The 25932-nt window shown below is 45.8% G+C and overlaps 2 protein-coding genes across 2 annotated transcripts in view; one reads left to right on the top strand and one right to left on the bottom strand.

The window, feature by feature from the left end:
• The first annotated feature begins 707 nt into the window (after positions 1-707).
• On the top strand, positions 708-6224 carry npas4a (neuronal PAS domain protein 4a). The gene is made up of 8 exons (XM_069670061.1): positions 708-882; positions 1252-1415; positions 1502-1604; positions 1709-2018; positions 2142-2251; positions 2414-2549; positions 2665-4460; positions 4582-6224. Exons 1-8 carry the CDS (start codon positions 708-710, stop codon positions 4608-4610), a joined length of 2823 nt encoding a protein of 940 aa, XP_069526162.1. The 3' UTR covers positions 4611-6224.
• Positions 6225-9888: 3664 nt separating this feature from the next.
• mrpl11 (mitochondrial ribosomal protein L11) overlaps positions 9889-25932 on the bottom strand; it is a 45911-nt gene continuing 29867 nt past the window's right edge. Inside the window, exons 3-6 of the mRNA XM_069670104.1 lie at positions 19761-19856; positions 13896-13989; positions 13319-13478; positions 9889-10114 (exon numbers count right to left, since the gene is read on the bottom strand). Of these exons, the coding sequence (XP_069526205.1) occupies positions 10000-10114; positions 13319-13478; positions 13896-13989; positions 19761-19856 (465 nt within the window). The 3' untranslated portion in view covers positions 9889-9999. The remainder of the gene's footprint in view (positions 10115-13318; positions 13479-13895; positions 13990-19760; positions 19857-25932) is intronic.

Genomic DNA, 25932 nt, shown 5'->3' with positions numbered 1-25932 from the left:
GGTGACTCCGTTTACGTTTTACGCTTGCTCCGCCCCTTACTCGGTTTTGTCCAAATCGGGCTTTTTGCGTCGCCGGAGCTCCCGATTTCTGCCCTACGTCATCACCGAGTAGAGGGAAGAGCTGACGTCGAGGAAGAGTCACCGAAAGGAGAGGGCACGCGAGAGGGAGGGGGGAGAGTTTCACCATTGCAAACACTGATATGAGACACATCGGCCCCCCTTCTTCTCCACCCCCCTCCCTCCCTTTTACGTCGGTGTTGGTGCGTTGGGAGCCCCCCTGCTCCGGCGGAGTCCCAGGCTATATAAGTGACCCGCGAGCAGAGTCCCTCAACCAGATTTACGGGTTCCGGACTTCAGTGCGAGAGACGGCGAACACAGCCGCCGATTCACCTGCACTCCGAGAGGGGGGACACACATCCAGCAGCCGGCCAGCATCCGAGCTGGACGCTGTGGTGGAGCTTAAGCCGACGGAGACAGGACAAGAGGAGGTTTTTTAAACCTTGCTCTGGAAAACACACTATTAATTGAGATGAAAGTCCAATAACAGACCTCAGAGCTTCTTTTCCACTTTTACAACCTGTCTCTTAATACATCTCGGAGACAGGGCACCCCGACTTCAGCCGAGGCACTAACAGCAATCTGCTTACAACTCTCCAACTCACGTCTGGAGGAATTTCGACACTTCAGCACCGCAACAACCGGCCACAATGTACCGCTCAACCAAAGGAGCATCCAAGGCTCGACGGGACCAGATCAACGCCGAGATCCGGAACCTGAAGGACTTGTTGCCCATATCCGATGCCGATAAAGCGCGACTGTCATACCTGCACATCATGTCTCTTGCCTGCATGTACACCAGGAAATCCGTCTTCTTCACTCAAGGTAAGAATTGAATGGAAACGACCTGTTGATGGTTCTCATACTGCTGCAGAGACACACTGTTCACAGCGGTAGAATCAACAAGTGTTTTTGTGGAATAGCAGGGAATTCATGTTAATCGAATTTTTTTTGTTGTGGTTCATTAATGATCCTAAATGATCGATAGAGAAGCTGTTAAACCGTGAAAATAGCAATTTGTCGCTGTCCGTGGTGCTGAAATGCTTTCGCACCATAGATACAACACTATCACTGTCCATGGTGCTGAAAAACACTGCGGACACTGTTTCTCTCAAGGCAGCGATCAATTATGTTCATTCTAATCAAAATCGGGTTAAATAATGAATTTGGCATTCTGTACATTTTCTCCTCTAGAAGCGGGAGCTGCTGCTGGTCTTGAAGAGAGCGCGAGGTTGCTGTCTTTCCACGAGCTGTCGGAGTTGATGCAGGCGCTGCCGGGCTTTCTGATGCTGGTGACGGGGGAAGGGAAGCTCCTGTACCTGTCAGACAGCGTCTCTGAGCACCTCGGACACTCCATGGTGAGTCCCCACACATCACATCTATCAAGGAATATCTTAGATTTACTTTGGGCCTTATAAATAACGTTTCTGTTTGCATTTTCCAGGTGGATCTTGTGGCACAGGGCGACAGCGTGTATGATATTATCGACGCTTCAGACCACTTTATCATGAGGAGCAACCTGTCAGCCTCCACCTCACTTGAGATGGGTAAGGATTAATGTAAAAATTAAAAGTTTTATTTATTCACCTCCACAAGGCAGACAGAGCACTAAATATGATTTTTACTTAACCTCCTCTCCTCTCCTCCTCAGACCGTCTCTTCCGCTGCCGTTTCAACACCTCTAAGTCCGTGCGGAGGCAGAGTGCTGGGAACAAGCTGGTCCTGATCCGAGCTCGCTGCCTCTCTCCTCCCTCCTCCTCTCCTGCCACCGGGTCTTACTGGACCTCCAACCCAGTCTGGGTGTGTTTCTGCTCCCCTCTGGAGCCCCACCCGAGCCGCTCCGGCCCCGGGGCAGACAGGGATTCAACCTCCACCCCTCCCCTTGCGGAGACCAACCTTTTCCTGTCCTGCTTCTACTCCCAGCACGGCCGCGACATGAGGCTGCAGACCGCGCAGGACAGGTGAGCTCAACATCAACTTCACCTGTTGCTTTAATATAGACCACTATATAATCTATTTATGATATAACTAAACGGGTGAGGCATTATCCTACTAACACATCTCCACCCACTCTTTCCCTGCAGTGTGAGCGCCTATCTCGGCTTTGATGTGACAGCTTTACGCTCGCGCTCCTGGTACAGCCTCCTCCACCCACAGGATCTGTCACATGCCTCCGCTCAGCACCGCAGCCTATGTAAGTGTACTCTTCACACATACAGTTACTACATCCATGCCCACACAGTTACACACACATTGTGCCCACTGACACATCCACGCAGATTGAAAAAAAAACTCACTATGATGATTAACAGGATTAAAGCTGATGCCAACTTGTGCTGTGACTGTTGCTCCACAGTGAGAGAAGGAGGAGAGGGCAGAGCAGAGATGGTGGTGCGTGTGCAGGCTCTGGACCAGTCCTGGGTTTGGATCTACATGGTGCTTCAGCTGCAGCCTGGAGAGATCCCCATCAGCAGCAACAACTACGTCATCAGGTATTTACAGATTTTTTTTTTAACTACACTTCAATCATCTATTTCAAGAATGGTTTAAAATTGCAAAAACACACCCTAACTTCCTGTTTCTCCTGTTTTTTCTCCTCTCTCTCAGTGAGTCAGAGGCCTGGTCGGTGCGTCAACAGCTCAGCTCAGAGCACAACCAGCTGACCCTGGTCCTGAGTGCTGGAACGTCTCAGCCGGAGGGTCTGAGCCTCCAGTCTCCAGACACCCTGTCAAGCCCAGACCAGGTCTTCACCCCGGGCAGCAGCGGCCTCTCCGCCCAGTCCTTCGACTTCAGCACCGCCGGCTGCAGCGTGGGCTCCTCCGATGAACCCGGGAGCTCTGCGGCCGAGGCCATGCAGGTGGAGGGAGACCCCCGCTCCAGCATCTCATCTCTGGAGGAGGAGAGCTTCTTTCAGCAGCACCCTGCAGAAAACCCCTCAGCTGCCTCCTCGCCCACCCCGGTCACTGTTGAAACAGTAGCAGACTTAGACTTTTTAACCCAGAACATCCTCCTGCCGCCCTCCTTCCAGCTCGACCCGCCCCTGCCCGCTCTTCCCCTGCCCGCTCTTCCCCTGCCCCTGCCCCTTCCCCCCGTCCCCACCTCACAGACTCAGCAGAGCAAAGAGTTTGTGTGCACACCCCCCTACACCCCCCAGATCGCTGGAGCCAGCTTCCCATTCGGTGAACCCCTCTTCAGCTTCGACCCCACCGGCACCACCACTCCTCCACCCTCTGCTACAACAACCAGTGCCACCACCTCCGTGGCCCCTGCAACTTCACCCTCAGCACCTCCAACCACGGCCTCCAGCCCCGCTCCCCCCACCAGCCTGTCTGCTAAACTCCCACTTGCACTCCCCACTGACTTCCTGTTCCCCATCGAGCCCTGCAGCGGCTCCCTGTACGAGAAACTGCCCCCCACCCCTGACAGCCCAGGAGACGGAGACTGCACAGTGATGACCCTGCCTGAGGTCCGGGGTCCACTGTATGTAGATGTACCAATGGGGCCCCTCCAGTGTCCCCCCGAGGGCCTTCTCACCCCTGAGGCCTCCCCTGGCAAACAGCCCTGCCTCTCCTTCTTCTCCCTGGAGAGAGAGCGGGAGAAGGAGCGGGCGGAGATCTCCCTCTTAGCTCAGCACATCAGCTCCCTGGCAGAGGGATTCTACCTGGATCCCCTCCTGTCCAAACTCTCTCCTCCCTCCATGTCCCCCTCCTCCTCCCCTCCCTCCCCCTTCCTGTCCCCCCCCACAGATCCCACCGATGTAGATTCAGTCCACATGCTGAAGGAGTTTTATCCCATCAAAGCATGGAGAGGTCTGGACATTCCCATCTTCCTCGACGATGATGACTCTCTGTTTGAAGAGAGCGTCCTGGAAACCCTCCTCCAAGACGACTTCGCTCCTCCTCAGCCAGCCAGCATCTCATGCCCCTCCCCTTCTTCCTCCCCTCTGCCCAACCCCTTAAGCCCGACCTCTCCTCAGACCCCCTTGTGCTGGCACCAACCCTCCCAGTTTGAGGGAGTGGGCCACTTCTGTAGCGTCCAATCGGCGCGTTGTAACTCCATGGCCGGGTGCGGGGCGACCGTGGCTGCTGAGGCCGGGGCCAAGGTGGAGGGGGAGGGGCTGATGGAGGAAGCAATGGAGATCGAGGTGGTGTCATCTCCCGTGTCCTCCTGCTCCTCTATTCCAGCTTCCCCTCCCCTCATCCTCACTGCCTCCCCCGGCCCCGCCACCTCCTCGCCCATCGTCTCGCCCTCGCCCGCTGTGTCTTGCACTCAGTCCCTCCTGGAGGAACTGGCCGTCCTGGAACCCATGTTTGGGGCAGGTGCCTCGATCGCCCCTGGCTTAGGGCAACAACCTGAGTTGTATCAACTCCAATGTCATCCATCGCCACAGTGCTTCCACAAAGGTGAGAACCTGTCTCTCTCTTTTTGTCTTTTCACTTTAATCTTCTTAAATGAGATGAAAACATTTGCTGAAAATAAACCTCTAACTTCCTGTTCCTCTCTTTTCCATTTCTTGTCTTTCAGATGGGAGTGGAAGTGTTCCTCCGTTCTAAAATAAGTCTGTGACTTACTTCATTAAGTATGGCATATTGTCATATTTTGTGGAGCCCCTTTTACTGCAAAGTAAAAAATAATTAAGTGTATAAATATACATAATGTATATACAACTTAAGGACTTTAACTCCTACATGTCTCCTGAGAACAAAGATTGGCTTTATATTTTTGTTCAGTCATTAATCTGTAAACTTCTACAAACCTGGTGCAACATTCACATGACGGTGCAACCACATGGACCCATAACTGACTGGGTTTTGAGTCCATGTGGTGTCTTTCAGCTTCTCTGTAACATGAGCTTCAGATATGATCAGAAAGAGAAACCTCTCTGAACGTGTACGCGCTGTTTAACTTCCAGACGCGCATTTGTATTCACTCGTAGTGAAAAATCTGTTGTGAACAAAAAATTACTTTTCTTGCTACATCATGAGGAGATGACTTATAGCACTTTGCCTGTAATGCAGCAACGCAAACCCAAACCTCAAATGTATTGGAAGTCAAATGTTTACAATCTTTCTACATCCATAGGATGACCACTATCTTCACTTCAAATTCAAAGAGATTTCCTCCTTAGAGCCAGAACAGCTCTGCTTTAAAGCACTTTTCCTCTCAGCCTTCAAGGCGACATCAAAAGAAACAGAAATCAACTGAAACCTTGAGATACTTTGAGCTTTGAGTTTGCTGCTTCAAACCTTTAACTTTTCATATTTATCTCTCCATCTAAAATCTTGTGTATCAATGTAATGTGCAAACAAAAAAGAGAACATGTGAAGAGATCCCGGCACGTGAAGGTCTGGAGAAGGTTGAAGGTGTTTGTTGCTTTACGAGATGAAACGCCAAACGCGAGGTCGTCTGGAAGTCGGCCGGAGCTCCGATCATGCCACAAACACTCTGCTTCGTCGTACTGTACATTAGACTCTGAATGTGGGCTCTTCAGGTCCCTCCTGGCTTTGGGGACAGTCAGCTGGATACTGTTGCAGCATCAATATTTGAAATGCTGGCAGCTTATAGCGGCTCCTGTGTGCCTGAAAACGGCCCTGACCTGCTGAACTCTGAACTCTTTATCACGTCCATCACACATGGACTTTTACATCGTTGCTCCACTGGAGCGCGGTGTCGTGAGGCACAATTGACTATGTGAATGAGCGATTCTTCTTTTTTGAGAGGGGTTAGAATACAAAGTTTTGTTTTAAAAAATGAAAATAGGGATGGGGTGCTATTTCTATTCTGTTACCAAGCGACACGGGTTGAGAATGGTACTATTCCCATGGTGTCGACATGCTCACGTAGAGTTGTCTACGGTCAAGTAAAGGATTGATTCCTACGTTCTAGCTTTTAAAGGCTAAGTTAATATACATGTGTAAAATTACTATATTGTATGTGTGATATTTGACAAAGATGTTACTGCATATGCATTATGTCTGTGGATATAGGCATATGATCTTTTCAGAAAGGTTGTACACATTTGTACATTTGTATGAAATTGTTATTGGTCTGTACATATGAGAAAGAGATTTTTATTGCATAAGATGGAATATATTGTAAACATCTTACTTACTGCAAAATGGACATTGTGGACCAGTGTTCTATTGTGTTGCTTATAAGTGTATTTGATTGTCATACAAATGCATTTATATTAAAGTGCACTTAATGCGGCTGATGCGTTTGTGTCGTCACAGTCAAGCCCCTCGTTCCTCCCTCAGCCTCCTCATCATCATCATCAGCATCATCATCCCACCATCCCTGCCTCCTCTCTCCTCCCTCCCTACTCTCCTCCGTTTCTTCCCCTGGAGCGAGATTCGCTCAGCAACAGCACTGACGCACACACATGACGAGACAGAATGAGACACTATCTGACTCAGACTGACGCACACACTTGGCATCGAGGTTTTTTTTTTTTTTTTTTTTGCGTGCGAGCGTGTGCGCGCAGCCCACTTTATGATGATGCACGCACACACATAATAGTAGGCATCTGACCCCCCCGCCACCCCTCTTTACAAATCACGGTAGCCCACATTCACTGGGTGTACCTGCGAGTGTGTCAGCGTGGTGTAAGACTCCATATATAGGCATTCCTGCTCCAGAGCTGTGACTGAAGCAGCCTCCCGTCTATTCTCAGCCTCCATTCAGAAGGAGCGGGGAGGGGAGGGCTGGAGAAAGGGGGGAGACAAAGAAAGAGTGAAGGAGGCTAAAATTAGAGGTACAGTAAAGAGGGATGTGGGACAAACTGACGCTCTGACGCCACAGGAAGCAAAGGTGAATATAATCAAAGACAAACATGCAGGAAATCCAGTTTTCTGTTGATCATAAAAGATAGAAGATGTTTCTGACAGATTGAGGCCTCACATAAAATCCTCTCTGCTGAATCTCATCACCTGGACCACATCACAGATAATACACAGTCTCATATGTGTAGCAAGGCAAAGCCAGGATCATTATGGTGGTTTTTCTACAGGCGAACATTTTGTTCCGTCTCTAGCTGCTGCAGTGTTTGTGATGGAGTGAAGAGGAGCAGAGGAGGAAGAGCTGCACGGCTGACTGCTGCTATCTTGTGGAAAATACCAGCACTGCAGAGGAGAGGAGCAGGCTGTGAGCAAGTTGTGTAAGAAGCCATGATAGGAAAAGGTTAGGAAGAGGGCAGGTGAAAGGACAAAACACACCTTACAGAGCTTACAAAAAGGTGGAGTCCATGTAGGGCTATAGGGTGATTTGGTTGAGTCTGATTTTAAACATTACTCACATGTTTCTTTCAGTCCATGTCCACAGAGTTTCCTTCAGAGCTGCGGCTGAAGGAACAGTGGCACAAAGACGTACATGTGTTTGGCTGTATTTACATCACATTTGTGTTGTTTATTCACATTACAGACCATCAAAAACAAACTAGGGTATCTACGATCGCTTCACCAGGACAGGAAGAACTCGGATGCCGACCCAAACCCTTGTGGTGTAACGTCCTCTACCTCCTGCGGCACAGTCAGCCCGGCCTGTTTGTGTCAGATGTTTCAGCTGAACACAAAGAGATCAGGGGATTATTTTGTCTCACATCACTTAGTGAAATATATGAATTGCACAGCATATGGGCATATGATCTGCTAACGTCCGTCTCCTCCCAGCGCGGCATGATAACTCTGATAACTACGCGTGGATGACCTCCGGCTCGTCTTAATCACAGCGTGTGAAAACATATTTTAAGCCTTATAAAATGTTTTCTCAGAAATATGAGAATGATCGCGACCATATTGAGCAAGAGGCAGAGCCTGAGGAACACACACAGATCGGGGTCATCACTGCGTTGCATGATTATAAACTGCTCACTGCTGGATCACATTATAATTCTGATAAGGATCACACTATGGATCAACTGTCTCTGACCCGCGCCGTCCCTGTCATCGGCTCGGCCCGTAATAGAAACTAAGATCCTCACTGAATAAATACAGACGCGATCTGTCTGTGTTTCCGTGCGTGAGACAGTGATTTATGCGCATGCATGTCAATGAGCTGATTCCCAAGGATTTACCCCATGTCTGTCAAAAATACTATTGTCCGGGGGCGCTGGTTTGGCTCAGTTGGTAGAGCAGGCGCCCCATATACAGAGGCTACAGTCCTCGTTGCACTGATCGCAGGTTCGACTCCCGGTCTGCTGATCATTTGGTGCATGTCGTCCCCTGCTCTCTCCTCCCAGCATTTCCTGTCTATCTTCAGCTGTCCTGTCAATTAAAGGCAAAAAAAAAAAAAGCCCAAAAAATAATCTTTAAAAAAAAAAAAAAAAAAAAAATACTATTGTCCGGTCCGTGTAGTCAAAAAGGTTGGGACCCCCTGACTTAGACTGTTAAGGAGCAGATTTCTTTACATCCTGTATAAACAAAAGAAACACTTACAGTGACTAAAAACATGTTTAACGTACATATGGGAAAGTGAGAATCGTTTTAAGACAGATTAAGCAAAAAGTTAAACTGACCCTTTAATAAGAATTTCTGATTAATCAAAAAAATAATTCAGAGTCACAAAACTGTTAAACATTAAAGTAAAGATCCTGTCCAAGCAGACATTGTCAAATAACTTATTTTGTCTGCTCAACAGTCAAAAAAACAGAACGATGAGAAACAATAAAACATTAAATCCTCACATTTAGAAACTGCAACTACTAAGTTATTTTGTTTTCTTCCTTATAAATGACGTAACTGGTTCTAAAAATACTATTTTTTATGCATTACATGAGACCCAACCCTTTATCCATCCTCCTATTATCTATACCGCTTAACCTGTTCAGGGTCGCAGTGGGCTGGAGACGACCCCAGCTGTCTCCAGGCGGGGTACACCCTGGACTGATGGCCAGCCAATCACAGAGCTGACACATAGAGACAGACAACCTTTCACGCTCACACGCAATTGAGAGTCTCCGATGAATCCAACGAGCATGTCTTTGGACTGTGGGAGGTGTATTCGGAGTGAACCCACACATGCACGGGGAGAACATGCAAACTCCTCACAGAAAGGCCCACTATGTCTGAACCGGGCTTTGAACCAGGAACCTTCTAGCTGTGAGGCAACAGTGCCAGCCCCCCACCCTTTATACATAATGGTTATACATAATAAACAAATTTGTTTAAATCCATGTTAGTTAGTGCCTCTTTTTTTCCCATTGACCAAACAGGTGTATTATATCAAGACGCTGATTAAACAGCATTAGAATTACACAGGTGGTCACAACAAAAGACCTCCCAAAAAGGGTATCAGTTTGCGTTTATATTTTGTGCTATTTTATTCAGTATATGTGTAAACAAAACTCCAATCGATATTTCTGAACGTTCACATTAAACCGTCGAGTTTGTTCTTGAATAAACAGAACTGTAATCACTTTAACAGTTCCTGCTCAAGTTAAATAATAATACTGAGTAATGGCCCTGCCCTGGGTCCATGTTATTTTATGTATAATTCATGTGATGAAGCCTTTAGATCACAGATTGAGAAGAAGTGTGTAAAGTGCTCATGAAAGCCATCTGCACAGCCTGACAAAGAGCCAAATGGCTTCCACAAGTGTTAATAATAGATAATAACATCAAAGAGCTGCATGCACGAATCCTTCCAAGACAATTACAGTTTGATTAGCTCGGCTCGGAGGAAACGAAACGCTCCGGGCTGTAAATATTTCCAAAATCTCTCTGCCTGTTTCTGTGCCAAGATGAAGTAAAACCTTTTAAATCATCCTCAAATCAGTCATTCCTAATATACGATGTGAATAAAGACACGCAAACTAATCACATAACAACTGTCTGTTTATTCAGATCAGAGACATACAACATTAACAGTGTTTGTATGAAGGTGGTTCATGTTTCGACTCTATAAAAAAATAGGAATGAGGGGATAAATAAAAGATGCCGCAGGTCTTCACTTCTTTTTTCCCGACAAAGCTTCAGCTGCGGCTGCTGCGGCGGCTGCTGCATCAGCCTTCAACTTCTCCTCCCTCTGCTCCAAGAAGACTTTGTACTCGTCGGCTGAGAGACTGAGGAGGAGGAGGAGGAGGAGGAAGAGGAGGAGGAGAGGAGGAAAAAATATACGCAGTTACCCAAAACTTTGACTTACTGTTACATGAAAGGCTAACCTGGCTTGAAGAACTAGAAGTGTTAAATTATTCTGCATCATTTTGTACTTTGGCAATTTAAATTATATCGAGGTGGAAAAATAATAAATACCACATGAAGACGTTTATACTGAATAGCAGGAATGTCTGTTAGCAGAAAACCCTTCAGCTATCTGTAACAGTACCTTTGAACAGAGTTTTTTGGCTTCAGTCCCTCTGACTCAGAGAGCAAAGCCCTCTCTCTGGACTCTCCACAGTGCATTCAGGGAGAAATCCATTTAAAATGAGGCTGAGATATCCATTTCTGCACTGACAGAACTCTCTTATTAATCATAACGCTGTGCAGCCGCAGGACACGATAACTTTTAGGTAAGAGGGAGGAAGAGATTCTGTGAAAAGTACAATATCATTAACTGAAGTAGAAATAGATGTGGCAGGTCGAGGTAGCTCGAGCGAGGTAGGACTCTGGACTGAAATAGTTCAAGGCAAAATAAATGGTGTGATTTTGATATATAATGAATAACAGAGTGTGAGGATAAAACAGTGGATCTAAAGATGCAAAGCAGGTAAGTTGGTGTCACATCTGTAAAATATAAAGCAGTGTGATATCAAAGCAAGATTAACAATGTGATCAATGTGAATGTGAATTGGTGTCACAATTCATAATCACATACCAGGGACTTTAAGCAGCAGGGTTGAAGGGACGGCTATGGCGTTCGGAAAAAATTCGGTTCGGTAAATATACCTTTAGCGTATCTGACACTGCAATTTTGTTTATATTAGATTCTACCTTTAGTAGTTGTATGGATTTTTAATATATTTGTTAAAGATTTGGCCATTTTTCCTGTTTGTTATAGACATGCCATCCGTTGCCAGCAGCAGTCAGGATGATGCCGTTAAGAGTAACAAAGTTACAAATCGTTGCTTAGTGACATTAAGGTGGTGATACACGCATCAACTTTTAACATCAACAGACGATGTAAACATCAACAAGCAACATGATGAGACACAGGGCAACAGGTCTATGGGCAGCGAGGGTCTCTGTACTACTCCGTTCCACTCACAGCTACGGCGTTACCATAGCAACTTCAAGTGCGACCGCAATTTAAGCTAGCTCAAACGATCTAATACAAATCTGCTCACTGACAAACTTCACGGCAATAAACCATCTCAAATGTGTTTTTACTTTATATTCAGCTGTTTTACCTAACAGATGTTCTCCAGAGTAATGTTTTATCAGTATAAATTCCTTCTCGTCGGTCCACTGCGCTTGGATGACCGCCATTGTTCAGACTATTTTTCAAGCCAGAGAGATCACATGACTCTAGATGTGGGCTGTGATTGGAGACTTTGTTGTGTAATTCTGTATGTTCACCACAAGAGGTCGCTGCTGATCTGACATTTCCAGATCAGAGGAGGTTGACCTTTTTCAATGTAAAAGTTTACAGTCAATATTGATCATTGACGTTGTCTATTGATGTAAAAGTTGATACGTGTATCACCACCTTTAGATTTCTACCACAACGGTAACCCGTTGGAATGTTTTACGGGCGCTGTAACCGTCGCTGCTTAAAGTCCCTACTGACTGTTTAAAGCATCTTCTTCGTGCTATGACTATTATATGTGTAACAAGAAGGTAACATACCTAACTGTTTCACACTGACAGAACATTATGCAGTATGTGCACTACGTTTAATTTTTACGAAGAAACGGTCTATGAACGGTCACTGTCAGCATCACCTCGAAAACAGACAAATATATCTTATTGTTTGTGATTACTTTCATAACCCTCAATTGCAATCTTTTGCAGCTGTGAGCCGCTCCTCCATCGCCTTTGTGCATTGCGAGTCTATCATCAATACACAGAACACACTGCATTCTCAAAACCTGCACATATTTAGCGAGCACTGTGTCAGAGCTCTGTTCAATCCTTAATATTTCATAATCTAATTAAATTTAACTTTGAATAGGATGGTTCACACTCACAGTAACACTAACACAGGAGAGAGGTGGGGTGACATGCAGCGGAGGCCCCCGTTGACTCCCATTATTGTTATTTTCACACAGCGTGCATCTTAAACCACACGTCCAGCAGGATACACAGAGGAAGTTGTTGACTCTACTCTGCAGCAACTTTTGAGATTTCCTCGTGTTGTTGTGCTGGCCTGCTTGTTACTGTCAGCTGCTCATGTTATTATTCATGTGATTTTCTATGAGAAGAGTTGGGCTGCAAAACAAGGAGTGCTTTCTGAACTGCAGCATGATGCACGGTATTAACACCGCCTCGTACATCACCCTTAAGCACAGACAGAGTCAACGGGTATATTACATCGATAAAGCAGCCTGAACGAAAACCCTAATATATATTGAATGATTTCTGATCATATAAGGTGCATTGGTAGGACAGTGGAAGTAAAGTAGACACTGTAAAATGATGTATTATCACGGTGTGGTTGTGCATTAGAAGTGCAACGATTACATGAGGAGTTATCAGTCTGATGAAAATAATTAGGGACAAATTATGACACAGTGGGATCCAATTATACTTGGTACCAACCAACCTTATAAATCCTAATACCCCATCCATCCACGAAGCTTTATTACATGGGGAAAAATGAGTGTAGATTTTATATTGATAGGAGATCAAATGAAAAGATATTCAAGGATTAGATGTTCCACACAAGTCCACTGTGTTCCTCATGAGGAGGTAAGGCTGCCCTGTAAGGAGTTTATGTGTCACTTTTAAATCAGCGCTTTGTATTAACAACCGTTTTTGCTGCAGGGCTGTTATACTGAACTGCATTTGTTTATCAATTAAAGCGATTACAGGTGTTCTCATTATGTGGCCACTTTATTGTTGTCTTAACTGACCTCTAGTGGCCGTTAGGAGGCATAGCAGCATTTACAGACAGCTGGATGATTTGCTCTTTGCAGCTCTGCAGGAACATGTGCGAGGTTTGTGACAGCTTGTAACCTTAAAAGAGCTATTTACAAGATGATAATCTGTAATCGAATCGACCACCTTAAACAGCAGGGCTGGTGTGCACACAGTGACACAGTTTGGGTTTATGGTATCCCTGTCAAACAGTGAAATAGTAAGTGCACAAGCACAGAATCAGGACTTACTCATTGACGACCTTGATGCCCAGCGAGCGGGCCGAGCCGATGATGCTTTTGACGACATTCTCGAGGGTGGTGTTCCTCAATATGAAGCACTCGTCCTGGGATTTCACCTGGGCGATCTCATACACCGCCCTCACCGTCACGATCCCCGCTGTCTCATGGCCTACACACAAGCACGCACACACACACAGAGGCACACACATTAAAGAGTTTTCAGAGTGTGAAGAAAAAAATTGAATAAATGAACAAGAAAAGTTTGGCACAAAAGAGGACAAAGCGGCTGAATATGTGTGTGTGTGCGTGTTGGAGACCATGTAGGGATCCTATAAGGAGTCAGCGCCTGAAAGAGGCTGGAGACAGCTCGGGGCACACGGTTTAAAAGGTAGAAATCCATAATTCTCTTTTTTTAACACACCACCTTTGCCACTTCCTTCCTCAGCTACAGTTCCCCCACATCACATGAATATAACATCAATCACAGCCCGGCTCAAACGCGAGCTCGGGGAGAGACGTGTGTCCGTTACAGGATGGGCTGAGCGGGTGAAAATTGGAGCAGAAACATCAGAGCAGCTTGTCTCACCCGTCTTCCTGGCCCCTTTTGCGATGCCCGCCGCCTGCTTGAGGAAGTAAGAGACCGTGGGCTGGCCGATCTTCAGGTCGTAGGTTCTGTCCGGCTGAGGAGACAGAAGGATTAAAGTTAGAGGTTGTGATCAAAGGGGCGTATATGACCATGAGATTTTCATGGAATAATAAAATGAGCTGCAGCCTGGATTTGAAAAATACTGAGGCCATGATTTCCTTGACACAACCGTGATAAGGCACGTATGCTTCGACATCAGAGGAGGGCTGTACATTTAAATTTTCTTTCATTAAAATGTAGTTAAAATGATTGAAACTTAGCTTAGCCCCACTCCTCGAAGTTTTTGTTGCTGGGCCTGTCAAACTTTACTTTGTTACTTTTGCAAATCCATCGCAGTTCTTAAAACAGTGGTTCATTTGGTCCTTGATTTAAGAAAGGTAAAACAACATTTCAGCTATGGCAGACAGCTAATTAAGCTAAAGTTTGCAGGCTCTCTCGTTGAATTTTAATGTTTCTTGCTGACTTGTTTTAAACAAGCGTTCTAAAAGGGTTCCTAAATAACAATCTGATCGCTACCTGACATCATGTGATGAAGACTGACGCTGAAGCTGCATGCTCCCTGTAGAAGAGGTGTAATATTGAACAAATAAAAAATGTGTTTTCATTTTATTGCAGCTAGAGGTACGTCCTATATTATTAGTATGATGAAGACACATGTAAGCTCCAACTGTTATATCCCTCCTACACAACCCTGTTTGGCTACGAGGACCAGCCAGTGTGTTTGGACAATGTAGCACCATCTCAGACAAAGTTGGCTGGAGTGGACATCCAGGAAAAAGTGTTGGCTTACAGAAGGTGGGAAAATAAAACAGTTGATGTGCTGATGTGAACAATCAGGACAATTTTACCTTCCAACGTGATGCTTAGACGCAGTCACCACAAAGGCAGGAACATTATTCTGGTAGATAAATACTGGAATCATCGGTTTGGATTTAATAAAATGAATGCATCATTTTTTATTTTTTAAGTAGCACAATCAGCCTTCTAAACCCAACACATGTCCTTACTTTGTAATTAGAGGACGTATACAAGGGATGCATTGATCTGATACTGATTACAAAAAAATACTGTTATCCATCATCTTTGACAGTTTGGATGTTATCAATTCATTTCCATGTTAATGTCTACATGCTGGTGGCCATTGTACTGGAAGGAAGAGGAGGGGAGCTGAAGGCTGTTTGGAGGGATTTCATGCTACGCCATAGAGATCTGCAGCTTCTTACGATATTTGTAAAGGTTTTTAATTTGTTTTAAAAAGTAAAGCAAATAAAAAGTGAAGCCTGATAGAATGACCCCAGTGTCCTCCACAGAGTGAGGCATACAGCTGATCAATTAAACACTGGTATCAGATGGTTACAGATGTACATACCCTGGTACACTCATGATACCGTAGTGATACCTTCCTGTGCTTCGTCTCTCTGAAACAGTTTGCCTGTTGACCTGAGGTCCATCACAACTGTCTCTACTTTTAAAACTAAACTCGAAGTCTATTCTCCTGAGCGTACGTATAGTACTCTGTGTGTACATGCTCTCTGGTGTTTGATCACTATGCGGTGTGTCTGATGTCATTTGGATACATGCTTTATTGATTTGATTTATGGATGTTATTCATCATGATTGTGGAAGCGATTGTTAATTTATTTTTATATATAATATATATATACTTTTTTACCTGCAATGTAAAGCACATTGAGCTTACCTGTAATGAAATGTGCCTCATAAATAAAATTGCTTTGCTATGAGCTCAGGTATTGGTGTCTGGACTGAAAATGGTGCCTTACTAATGCACACCTCAAAAGGTGGTTCAGCTCTGAACAAAGCTGTGTCTCAGTTATGTAACTCTTGATGATCTTGAAATAAATGAAATAACGTTTAAGCCGTATATTAGCGCGATTAAAAGGTATTTTTCTGGGTAGTCACAGACATGAGTTATTAAGTTTTCTCGTGCTGCTGTGTTGAAACATTTTCAGCGGACTGTATTTCCTCCTGGAGTTAAGACCTATTAATATGGAGATAGGGAATGTTTCCCCCTTTAAAAAAAGAGGCCCATTCCCTTATTAAACTGAAAACAGTAAAAAGCCTTTTTAATTGAGGCTGCATGATTAAAGCTAAAGAAAATGAGTATCGACCGCTCACCGGCCCTCCTCAGGGTTTTCAAAGAGGCAGTGTGCAGTTTTTTGGGGGGGAAATCATTCGCTCTCGTCTACAGTATTTATGTTCCCATTTAATCAGGAGCACTTGTTTCTACTTCCTTTCATCCCTCTCAGACTTAAGTAGCACTTTTTTCCTTGTTATCGTTTTCTTGAGGCTGATAGCTCTCTGTGTTCATCGCATGTACAATAACAACCTGTATCTTCTGTTCAAGAGTGTGAGACATGTCAGCTACTGTTCCTCCTGTTGGCAAAGTGTTTCATCATGTGGGCTTTAATACTCGTCGTATTAATATTTGACTACAATTATAAGCAGCATTGTGAAACTATTTTGCCCTTAAATAACAGCTTTAAAACCATTTTGATGGAAAAATGTAAACAAAGGCTCTCTCGAGGTGAATAGATCTAAATAGTCTTTTGGGACCCCAAAGTTGCCTTTGCTCAGTTTGGTCACAAAAGCCCCGCCCACCTCTCATACTGCGAGATGTGCATTATGTTCCACTGTACATCAGAAATCCCTTAAGGCACACTACTTTTGTTAGCAGCCTCAGCTCTGTATTCTCAGTGTGGACACCTTTGCAGAAGCAAGGAGGCCAAACAGGATGTGGATGGAGAGTTAATGAGAAAAGGGGCCGAACAGAGTAAATCTCAGCTCGTTGGCGAGAGTGTAAAGTGTCGTTATAAATCGAGGCAAAGTGCAACAAGCTGTGGATACAGGCACCTTATACAACTGACTTGGTGACTGTGTTCACAAACAGTTGTTTATTTACACATCCGGTAGATAAGGAGCAACATTGACTCTCATTTGTTTTCTTGTATCTGTTCACCTGATGAATTAAAGTCCATTAATTACGCTCCATTTTTAATCCGCACCGTCTCCTGAGGGAAACGTTCGGCCCCTGCGCTGCAGAGAGATTCACTGAGTTCACCAGCCAGTCACTAATTTTGTCTGTCAATTGTGCAACACTAAAAGTCTGTACGGTGTGTTTACTGCTGCAGCTGGAAACAGTGCTGATGAGAGAGCTGACAGCGAAACAATGAGCTGAAAGAGGCTATAAGGCTCCACAGCTGTCCAGTTTGGTTAATAAGTCTGACACGTGAAGCTTGAAAACAAACAGAATAATGTAAAAACACCTGAATGTTTTACACGACTTTGTCTCTCCCCTCCATGTTCACCCGCGTGCTGCTGCGCCATCTGCTCTTCAGCCTCATCGGCTCGCCCTTTCCATCCTCCCCTCGGGACCACAGTAAAAATAATCTCCTCAGCCTCACCGAGCTCCTCTGACCCCTTTCTTTTAACTCGCATTCCTTCACTGGACAAAGACCTGTTTTTTATGAAAATCTGACATACAGATTCAATCAATAAATCATCTGGGGAAGGTTTACTTTGGATCATCTGTTATCTGTCATAGAAAAAAACAAACAATAAAACAAACACGAGGCAATAAAGCGAAGGCTGAGCCGAGAAGATAGCACCGAGCAGGTGATTTGTCATCAGAGCGGTGTTATCTAACACAAGTGACCTTTTGACAGAGGGAACAGAATTTTTCTCTATCTATGGAGCAGAGTTCGGTTCGAAAGGGTCCAATGAGTCGCTGTTGTTTCCCCCTCAGTTCTTTAAGAAAGAAAACATTTTCTGCAACAAGCTTTCTCTGAGAGCAAAATGAGAAAGTGAAAATCACAAAGGCAGAGACGGACGGGCTGTCATGGTGCAGAGGCTGCAAAACTATATTTAATAGATCAACCTCAGACTGAGAGTTAATTCATAAACCATTAGCTTAGCTTGGCGTAAACAGCTCTGAACAGAGTTAAACTAAATCAACTGTTTGTCTTGTTCGCCTCGTAAGTACACAAACATAGATTGTTGCAAAGTAACACCGTGACACGAGTAGCGCTTGATTGGTTAACCACTTTGGTTCTGAAACATGGATTGACTTGATTTTTGGTACAGACACTCGTGTTGCCTCCAGGATGAAATATAAGAATTGTGGTCATCCTCTGACTTTTTCACACAAGTCAATCCACCCATCGATCATCTATCCAAACATTGTTAATCATGGTGGCAGCAAGACTCTCCACAGCATTGTTTTAACCTCCTCTTGAGGGGATCTAGAGTTGTTACCAGGCCGAGTGAGATCTGTAAACCCACAAGCATGTTCTGGGTCTACCCTGGGCTCCGGACGTGACTGGATCAGAAGCCCAAAACGACCTAAGCGGGCTCCTTTCAGTGCAAAATAGCAGCAGCTCTACCCTGAGCTCCCTCTTGATGTCTGAGCTGCTTACGCTATCTCTAAGGCAGAGGCAGTGGTTCTCCGACAGAAAGAAGACGCTCCCATCTGTGTTGAGATTAAGTATTGGGCGCAAAGCGAAGGAGTTCAAGTATCTCGGTGTCTTGTTCACACGTGAGGGGAAAATGGAGGCTGAAATCTGCAGGCAGAATGGTGGGGCGTTAGAAGTAATGCGGGTGTTATTGAGCTGGAAGGCAAAGCTCGGGATTTACCACTACGTTCAAACCCTTAACTTTCGTCATGAACCTGGGACCGGAAGAAAGAGCAGTTTTCTATTCCTGTCAAAAGTTTGGTTCATGATAAAAACCTGCAAACTAATCCCAATCCTAAACACGAGCATACATCACACGTCATTGTTAGCATGTCAGCGGGTTGTTAGCATTTAGCTGAAAGTGCAGCAGTGTAGCCGACGGCAGAAGTGCAGCCACACACAGCTGCTAGCCTGGCTGCAGACACCTTAATCTTATTACATGTCTGTGTGTGTTCGGATTAAATAAAGGGGAAACATAGTGTTAATTAGTGAGGTGCTGGTAGGCTGATTTACTTGTACTCCGAACACAGTCAGGCAAGCTGTTTCCCCGTTCCAAGTCTTTATGTTCGGATAATTGCCTCCCGGCGCCTGCTGCTTCCTTAACACACAGACATGAGATTGATCTTCTCATCCAACTCTGCAAGCAGGTGAACCAGTGGATTTTACTAAATGTCAAAGCGTTCTTTCAGAGGAAGATGAAAGAAATCTCAGAGCTGCTGACAAGCTGGAGGTGGAAGGTGAAGGCTGAGCAGAGAAACATCATCTCAGAGGCAGAAACATGTTGCACGCACACGTTCAATATTACTCACAAAGCACAGTGAGAAGAGTTCCAACGGAAGAAGCGCTAAAAACGTCCAGCAGATGGCAGTGATGGGCAGCACTGAGGCCCCAGATGCTGCTGGTGTTACTGCATGTCAAAATTAATTCACGCCTTTTAAAGGATTGGGCTTCCCCCGCCTTACATCACAAACCTCATTACACTTTTATTCAGCGGAAAGGACTCAACTTCTGATTCGGAACAACACAAAGAGGTGGGAGGGGGAGTGCACCAAGACGTGCCTGTGTAAAATAAATACTACACGCTTATAACACCTCTTTTCTAAGTAATTCACATTTCTCACATGCACTTAATGCTTCTTGACTTCAAGTTCCTCTGGGTATTGCTTCATTAATGCATGCAAATGGAAAGGCTTACTTCAGTGGTAGAGTATGAATAATGGAAGTGCCCTGGTTATGTTATGCAGCTGGAGGAATTAACCACAATTGAAGGGAGGAGGGGGGGTGCGCTCCCTGTAAAAGGGTCAGGGATCCTTCGGAGAGACCCACAACGACGCACCTTCACGTGGATCTTGATGGGGAGAGGGATGCCCTCCTTCAGCTCCTTCGTCTTCTCGTTGAAGTCTTTGCAGAACTGTCCGATGGGGATTCCTCTCTGGACGGGAAAAAGAAAATAAACACGGCAAAATGATGGATGAGCGTTTTTAAAATGTATGAGAAGTCTCAAACATCCAGCTGAACGGCACTGTGCTGCCAGAACACAGACGCCCGGGCTGCTGTCAGTCAATCAATCAAACGCCTCAGACAGGTCGACTACATTTACACACATGAATGGATGAGGAAACAGGTGTGTGACGGTGAATGTTTCTGTTTGTGTATGTGCGATGTTTTTACATTTAATAGTTATTCTCATAACATCCACACTGAGATGCATCTTTGTGTGCAGCCCTCTGTGTGTGTGTGTGTGTGTCTGTCACTCCAGCTATGACTGAATGCATGTTGGTGCCCAGAGCCAGAGAGAGCCAGTGATGAATGAGCCTCCCATTTTCCAGCTCCTGCAAGGCCAACCGGAGCGAAATCAAAATGGATGGGTGACATTAAGTCAACACCCGGCCAGCGCTGCTCCTTTTGCACCACTCCTCTCCAGAGCTGAATTCAGTGGCAAAGACTAATAAAGAATCTAATTATTACTACTGAAATTTATACTGACCTTCACCCGCCATCCTTCCCAAAGGCAACACACTGATTGAAATGTTCATTTTCAGAAATGAGGGGAAGAAAAAAACGAGGGTTTTCATACACTTTAATGGAGTCGCGGGCTTCTATTGCTCCATGACGGAGCGGAGCGCAGCCCTCAGACTCTAATAATGGATCTGATGAAGAGTCAGTCATCCTGAGACATCCTCTGATGACAGCACGCGGAAGGCATTCATTTGAACTTAACGGTGCGGAAAACTTCTGCGAACATCATCTGCACTAAAGGCTTCAAAAGCACCTGATGAATGCTAATCAGACGGCGGATCTACACGACTCCATCACGTCATTAGGGTTTGAAAACGCGAAACCGTCACTCACTGGCGTTTCAATGCTCCCTCTTACACAATAACAACAAACTGATTGAAATTTCAGCACATCGCAGGACTCAGAGCAGGTTATTGTTGTAGAGCTGATGAGTGCTATTTGAATTACAATATCCTATTAATGAAATGAAAGGCAGCAGCGTCCCTGGAGCCCGCGCCAGCCTCTACCTTCCCTCCTCTCCTGTGCTTATTAATAGTAATCCCATGTCAACCTCGCTTCCTTCTCCCTGTGCCCTCCCTCCGCCTCCCATAAAACAACATAGGAAGGGTAAATAAGAGAGGAGGGAGCACTGAAGGAAAGTCTAATTAAATATGGATTAGTATAAAAGGCTGTGATGTTGGGTATGAGTCAAAGCAAACCCTCGGGCTGTGCCTCACACATTCAGCTCCCGTTCCTTCCCCTCTGTTCGGCCCATGTCGGGTAACGATCGCTCCCACAGACTCAGATGGCCCTTTTTATGCCACACAAAGCCATGAAAGGGCCTCCCCCGACCAGCCACAGACAAAGCCTGATGCTTCTAAAATGTGCTTAAGCACGGACGGCGAGGCATTATGCAGACAGAGGAGTAACCGTTTCTAAAGATAGACAGAGGAAAGTCTTCACATGGCCTCCCTGACCGCTCCTTTCTTAAGGCTTTAACAAACATGAAAAAAGGCAGCTAAGACGAAGAGGCTGACCCGAGGATGAGAGACGCGACCCACTTGGGGATAGCAGACAGTCTGCTGTTAGCTCAACACACAATTAAGGATGCACCAGAGACAGGTGATCATATTCTAATAGAGCTGTTTCGCAGGGGTCCAGACGTCTCAGCCTGCGAGGATGACAGGAAGCTTCACTCTGGCCTCGGGCTGCTTCATAGTTTCACTGCAGTAATTACGGCGATTGAAGCATGTTGGTAATTGCAATCACAGACTTTTAATGTGGCTGGCGTGCCGTGAAAGCAAGTTTCAAGGTTGGCTCCTCCGATGTCACATGACATGTCTCAGAGAACGAGGGAATAATAGAGAACAGTAACATTCATGCCCTGGCCAAATTCGCTAACCCCGCTCACTGCATCTGAGCATCTAATCATCCTCGAGTCCGAGCTGCGGGATAAATCCCCTCTCCTCCACCATGACTGATTAGAGCTCTCCAGTACAAAATGGCTGCAGCCCATCACCCGAGGCGGGGCCTTCCACGTCGGCTGTGGACGGGGACATTCAGCCGCACATCTTCAAAGACTTCTGAGATCCTGGGTACCGGGATTAAACGCTAATCTACGGAGATATTTCTCCAGCGGCGACAGTGGTGAGTAATTGCTGCACAATCCATTCAAGATCAGCCCGGCTGAGTCTTATTACTCATAATTATGGGAGCAATTAGGCATTTGCAATTAAAATCCGAGAAGTGTCCGTTTGATTTGACCCTTCCACCATATTCTCTGCGGTCTTTTTTGACACTCCCCCCGTGTTAATGTGATTGGCCTTTCAGCTTCACTAACTCTTTTTAACAAGATGTAGCAGTGCTGTGGCAGGGTGATGTGTGTGCGTGGATGGAGGGAGGAAGAGGAGAGACGGGAATGGGAAAGAGAGAGACAGCCGAGGTGTATTAAAGTTGTCAGAATGTGGCCGGCGATGGCGGTCAATATTTGAACAATGAGCGGGGGTTTGTTTGAGCGAGGTGAAAGATGGGGAGGGATGGAGGTAAAGGAAAAGCAGCGGGAGGTCCTCATGAATATGGGCGAGAGTGTGTGTGTGTGTGTGTGTTTGTGTATGAAAACCTGTGCCTCATTTCAATCTGACAAGACTATCTGTTCAAGCGTGGATATGTGTGCATATTTAGCTGCCAGGGACTGCTGACGGTGAGGATGTGCGCTCTGTGTGTGGTCGCAGGTGTCTCTGAATCTGAGAGGAAGAGAAGAAATGAGAGAGAGGAAGGGGGAGGGGAGGGAGGGAGATGAGTAGGTCAGGAGAAGTAGTGTGCTCAAAGAAGCGTGGCAAACATGGAGATAAAGGACACAGACACAGAATAAGGCCTTGGGGCAGGAGGTGGGATTAATTGCCCCTGGCACACAAGGCCACTCGATAAACTGCCCCGGGCGTCCTGCACAGGAGGAGGAGGGCAGCGATACGGTGACGAAGGTGTTACAGTGCAGAGAGGGCTGCTGAGAGGCGAGGTTAATTAAACTCTTCAGTGTGAAACACTCTCATTCATTACCTTCATTACCTTGTTCATTTAATCTGCGCCGCTGTTGGCATTTTATCACATTCAGCCCCTTTGTCGCGTCATACAGCTGATTAGGTTTCATGTCGAACCCTCGGCTGCAGACGAGCGGCTGAACAGCGGGTCAGTTTGGCTCCGACACACACAGCCGCCAAGCAAACAGCAGCAGATAAATTGAGTTCGCGCTGGACATGCATTTGACTTGATTTTCCACCCTGGAATCAGTGGATTAGTCTTAAAAGTGGAAAATGAAAACGATTTTCACCCTCGGTCTCCAGTGAACTGTGCTGAGGCCGATATACAGCCCGCATTAAAGAGCGAGGAGCGCAGAACTGACAGAGCAAACCCAATTCAGAGGCTCGTCTTCTTAACAAAACAAACCCAAAGTTCTCAGCAGCGTTATTTTGCTGTCTGGATCTCTGCTTTAAATAGACGCAGCTGGCGTCACTTTCTGTACCTGGCAGAAGAAGAGGAATTCTCTGTTTGAGGGCACGGTGAAAGCAAGCAAGCAGGCATGCAAGCAGCCCAGAGATGGTGGAACAAAATGGATTGCATCACGACAAAACATCCCATTTTCAACTCCATTAGGTCTCCCTCACAGGCCTGACAGTGTTGTGCTTTTTGCCACTTCACATGATTAATCACGTGTGGAGGCTGCAGCAGAAACACAGGAGCCTGAACTGCAGGCAGCTGAGGCTCCACGCTGGAGACGACCGAACAATCACAAGACACGCTCACACGCCGAGGAGAGACAGACACAGAGAGAGGAGAGGTCGGGCAGGAACAAAGTCAGACTGCGGTGTTTGAACAAGGCGTGTGTTGTGTTTGTGTAATATTCGGAGAGATAACAGAGAGTTTTACACACCAAATGTGCTATTTTAAGGGGGAACTCCACCGATTTGACACATCAAAGTGTGTTTACAGGTCCGGAGGAGAGCTGCTGCTCAGTGAAATAAGACCAGGCTGAACCCATTACATGGCTGGACTGTGTTTGGTCAGGGTGATAAACTGTGGACAGATTGTTACACAAATAGCCAGCGGTGGTGTCTGCAAAGGGAAAACCTTTGATATTAAAAGGTATTTTTTGTAATGGTCACAGTGAAGAATTCCTACTCGAGCATTTATTGATTCATTTTAAGAGAGCAAAGACCAACTGGGGAAACCAAAAATCAACCAGCCTTATGTGTGATTTTAGCGCTTCGTACGAAAAACCTGCTCACCAGCCTTAAAGGGATAGTTCAGTTTGTTTGAAGTGGGGTTGTTTGAGATACTTATCAACAGTTAGTGTACAGTGGATGCTGGTCAGCATTGCTCGTGTATTGAGATACCGGCCGGAGCGCTAGCCTATATGCCGCTGCAGATAGGGCCACTTTCACACGTTATTTATCGGCATGAAGGAAAATACTGTCCTCTGGTCTCCACTGTGAACGGCACTTTGTCGTTTACATAGTAATGTATTTTCTTTAGTTTGCTGTCTGTTCTACAAACCGCTGACACAAACCGCTGATCCGACATCATACGCTGCAGGCGTAGTAACACGTATGTGTTGCGGTCCACACAAAGTAGTGCCAAATAAAGAGGCGTTCTTACTGAAAAGTGAAACGCGGTGAAATATTCAAATATCGCGTACAATCGATACCACTATTAATTTATAGGTGGGGCGTCCTTATAAGTGGATAAATTACGTATGTAATTGACCCTATCTGCAGCGGCATATAGCCGAGCTTCTGTGCCAGCACTCCGGCTGGTTTCTATACACCGGGGCCGTGCTCACTGGCATCCACTGTCTGTAGTACACTATTGATAAGTATCTCATACAATCCCACTTCAAATAAACCGAACTATCCCTTTAAGGGATGTCACTCGAGTCAGTGTGGGTTAAAGAATAGCTAAAGAATAGAGGTTTTGTGGGGTAAAAAAAAAGTGACCTCACCAGTACCCTGTTGCCTCCTTATCTCTGCCTCAGGCTAGCCGCTCAACAATACTGCAGCTGCAAAAATCAGTCAGGTAAATCAATCAATCAGACCAGGAGTGGAGTCTGATCAGTGCGTGCAGGACTGTAATGTCTGTATAAGGGGCTAAACCAGCTCCCCCCTAAAGACAATTTTGTTGCATTAGTTGCCCCATTAATGGCGACAGTGCAAAAGCTGCTACTAGCATCATACACCTAATTCTCAGACCAATTGCTGTGATGCACTGTGGGTAATGTGGGCACCGAGTTTTGACAAAGAAGATAAATGTTTGGGATAAAAAATTTGATATCTTTAGTTCTGCTGATATTGATCCTTTTATAGACCATCCATCATTAGTCTGAGGATGTTATAGAGGTTCAATGCTAACTCCTTTTAATCCTGATTCATCCTGTAAGATGACACGGAGTACGAGCCAAGAGGAGGAAGGGGAAGGGATCGAGTCCTCCTTGCGTTTTGTTTGTGGAGGTCAGCCTCGGGTCTGATGCAGAGAATTGCTCACTGTTGAAGTTTTTAGCATTCTTGGACAGTCTCTTAAATCCCACGTGTCCTTCCAAACTTCCCCCAATCATGTCTGAAGCAAAAAGTGATGACTGCACAGTTGTGCGGACAGGCTGCCCGCCTGGCTGCCCCTCGCCCTCCTCTGCCATCCTCACTGTTTGCCCTGTCCATATTCCAGCCTCGCTCGCTCTCCCTCTCTCCCTCTCTCCTCCCCTAAAGTGAGACAGTGTGCACAATGACCTTCAACCACACCCACAGGGAACAAAAAGCAAAGACAGGCGAATGGTAGCCGGATGGAGGGGAGAGAGATAAACAAGTGGAGAGGGGTGACGGAGAGGCTGTGGAAAGAAGCAGAGGGGTGTTGAAGAACAAAAGAGAAAAAAAGTGATGCTGAAGTGAGGAAAAATCTCTGCTCTTGGAAGCCAGCAGAGCGCAGAGCTGAATCTGACAAGAAAGATGACTCTCCATCCCTTTTCT

Source organism: Semicossyphus pulcher, unplaced genomic scaffold, assembly GCF_022749685.1.
Source record: "Semicossyphus pulcher isolate SPU_LCO1_2020_fin unplaced genomic scaffold, fSemPul1.0.p SCAF_2, whole genome shotgun sequence".
Lineage (NCBI taxonomy): Eukaryota > Metazoa > Chordata > Actinopteri > Labriformes > Labridae > Semicossyphus > Semicossyphus pulcher.
Note: the sequence above shows the minus strand (reverse complement) of the source record. Positions and strands in the feature narration are given on the sequence as shown.

What these genes read in the sequence shown, in the direction of transcription:
- npas4a (XM_069670061.1), top strand. Translation starts at nt 708, where the DNA reads ATGTACCGCTCAACCAAAGGAGCATCCAAGGCTCGACGGGACCAGATC. An exon ending in ATCCGTCTTCTTCACTCAAG is followed by an intron (nt 883 to 1,251) that starts GTAAGAATTGAA and finishes TTTCTCCTCTAG; the next exon opens with AAGCGGGAGCTGCTGCTGGT. An exon ending in AGCAACAACTACGTCATCAG is followed by an intron (nt 2,550 to 2,664) that starts GTATTTACAGAT and finishes CCTCTCTCTCAG; the next exon opens with TGAGTCAGAGGCCTGGTCGG.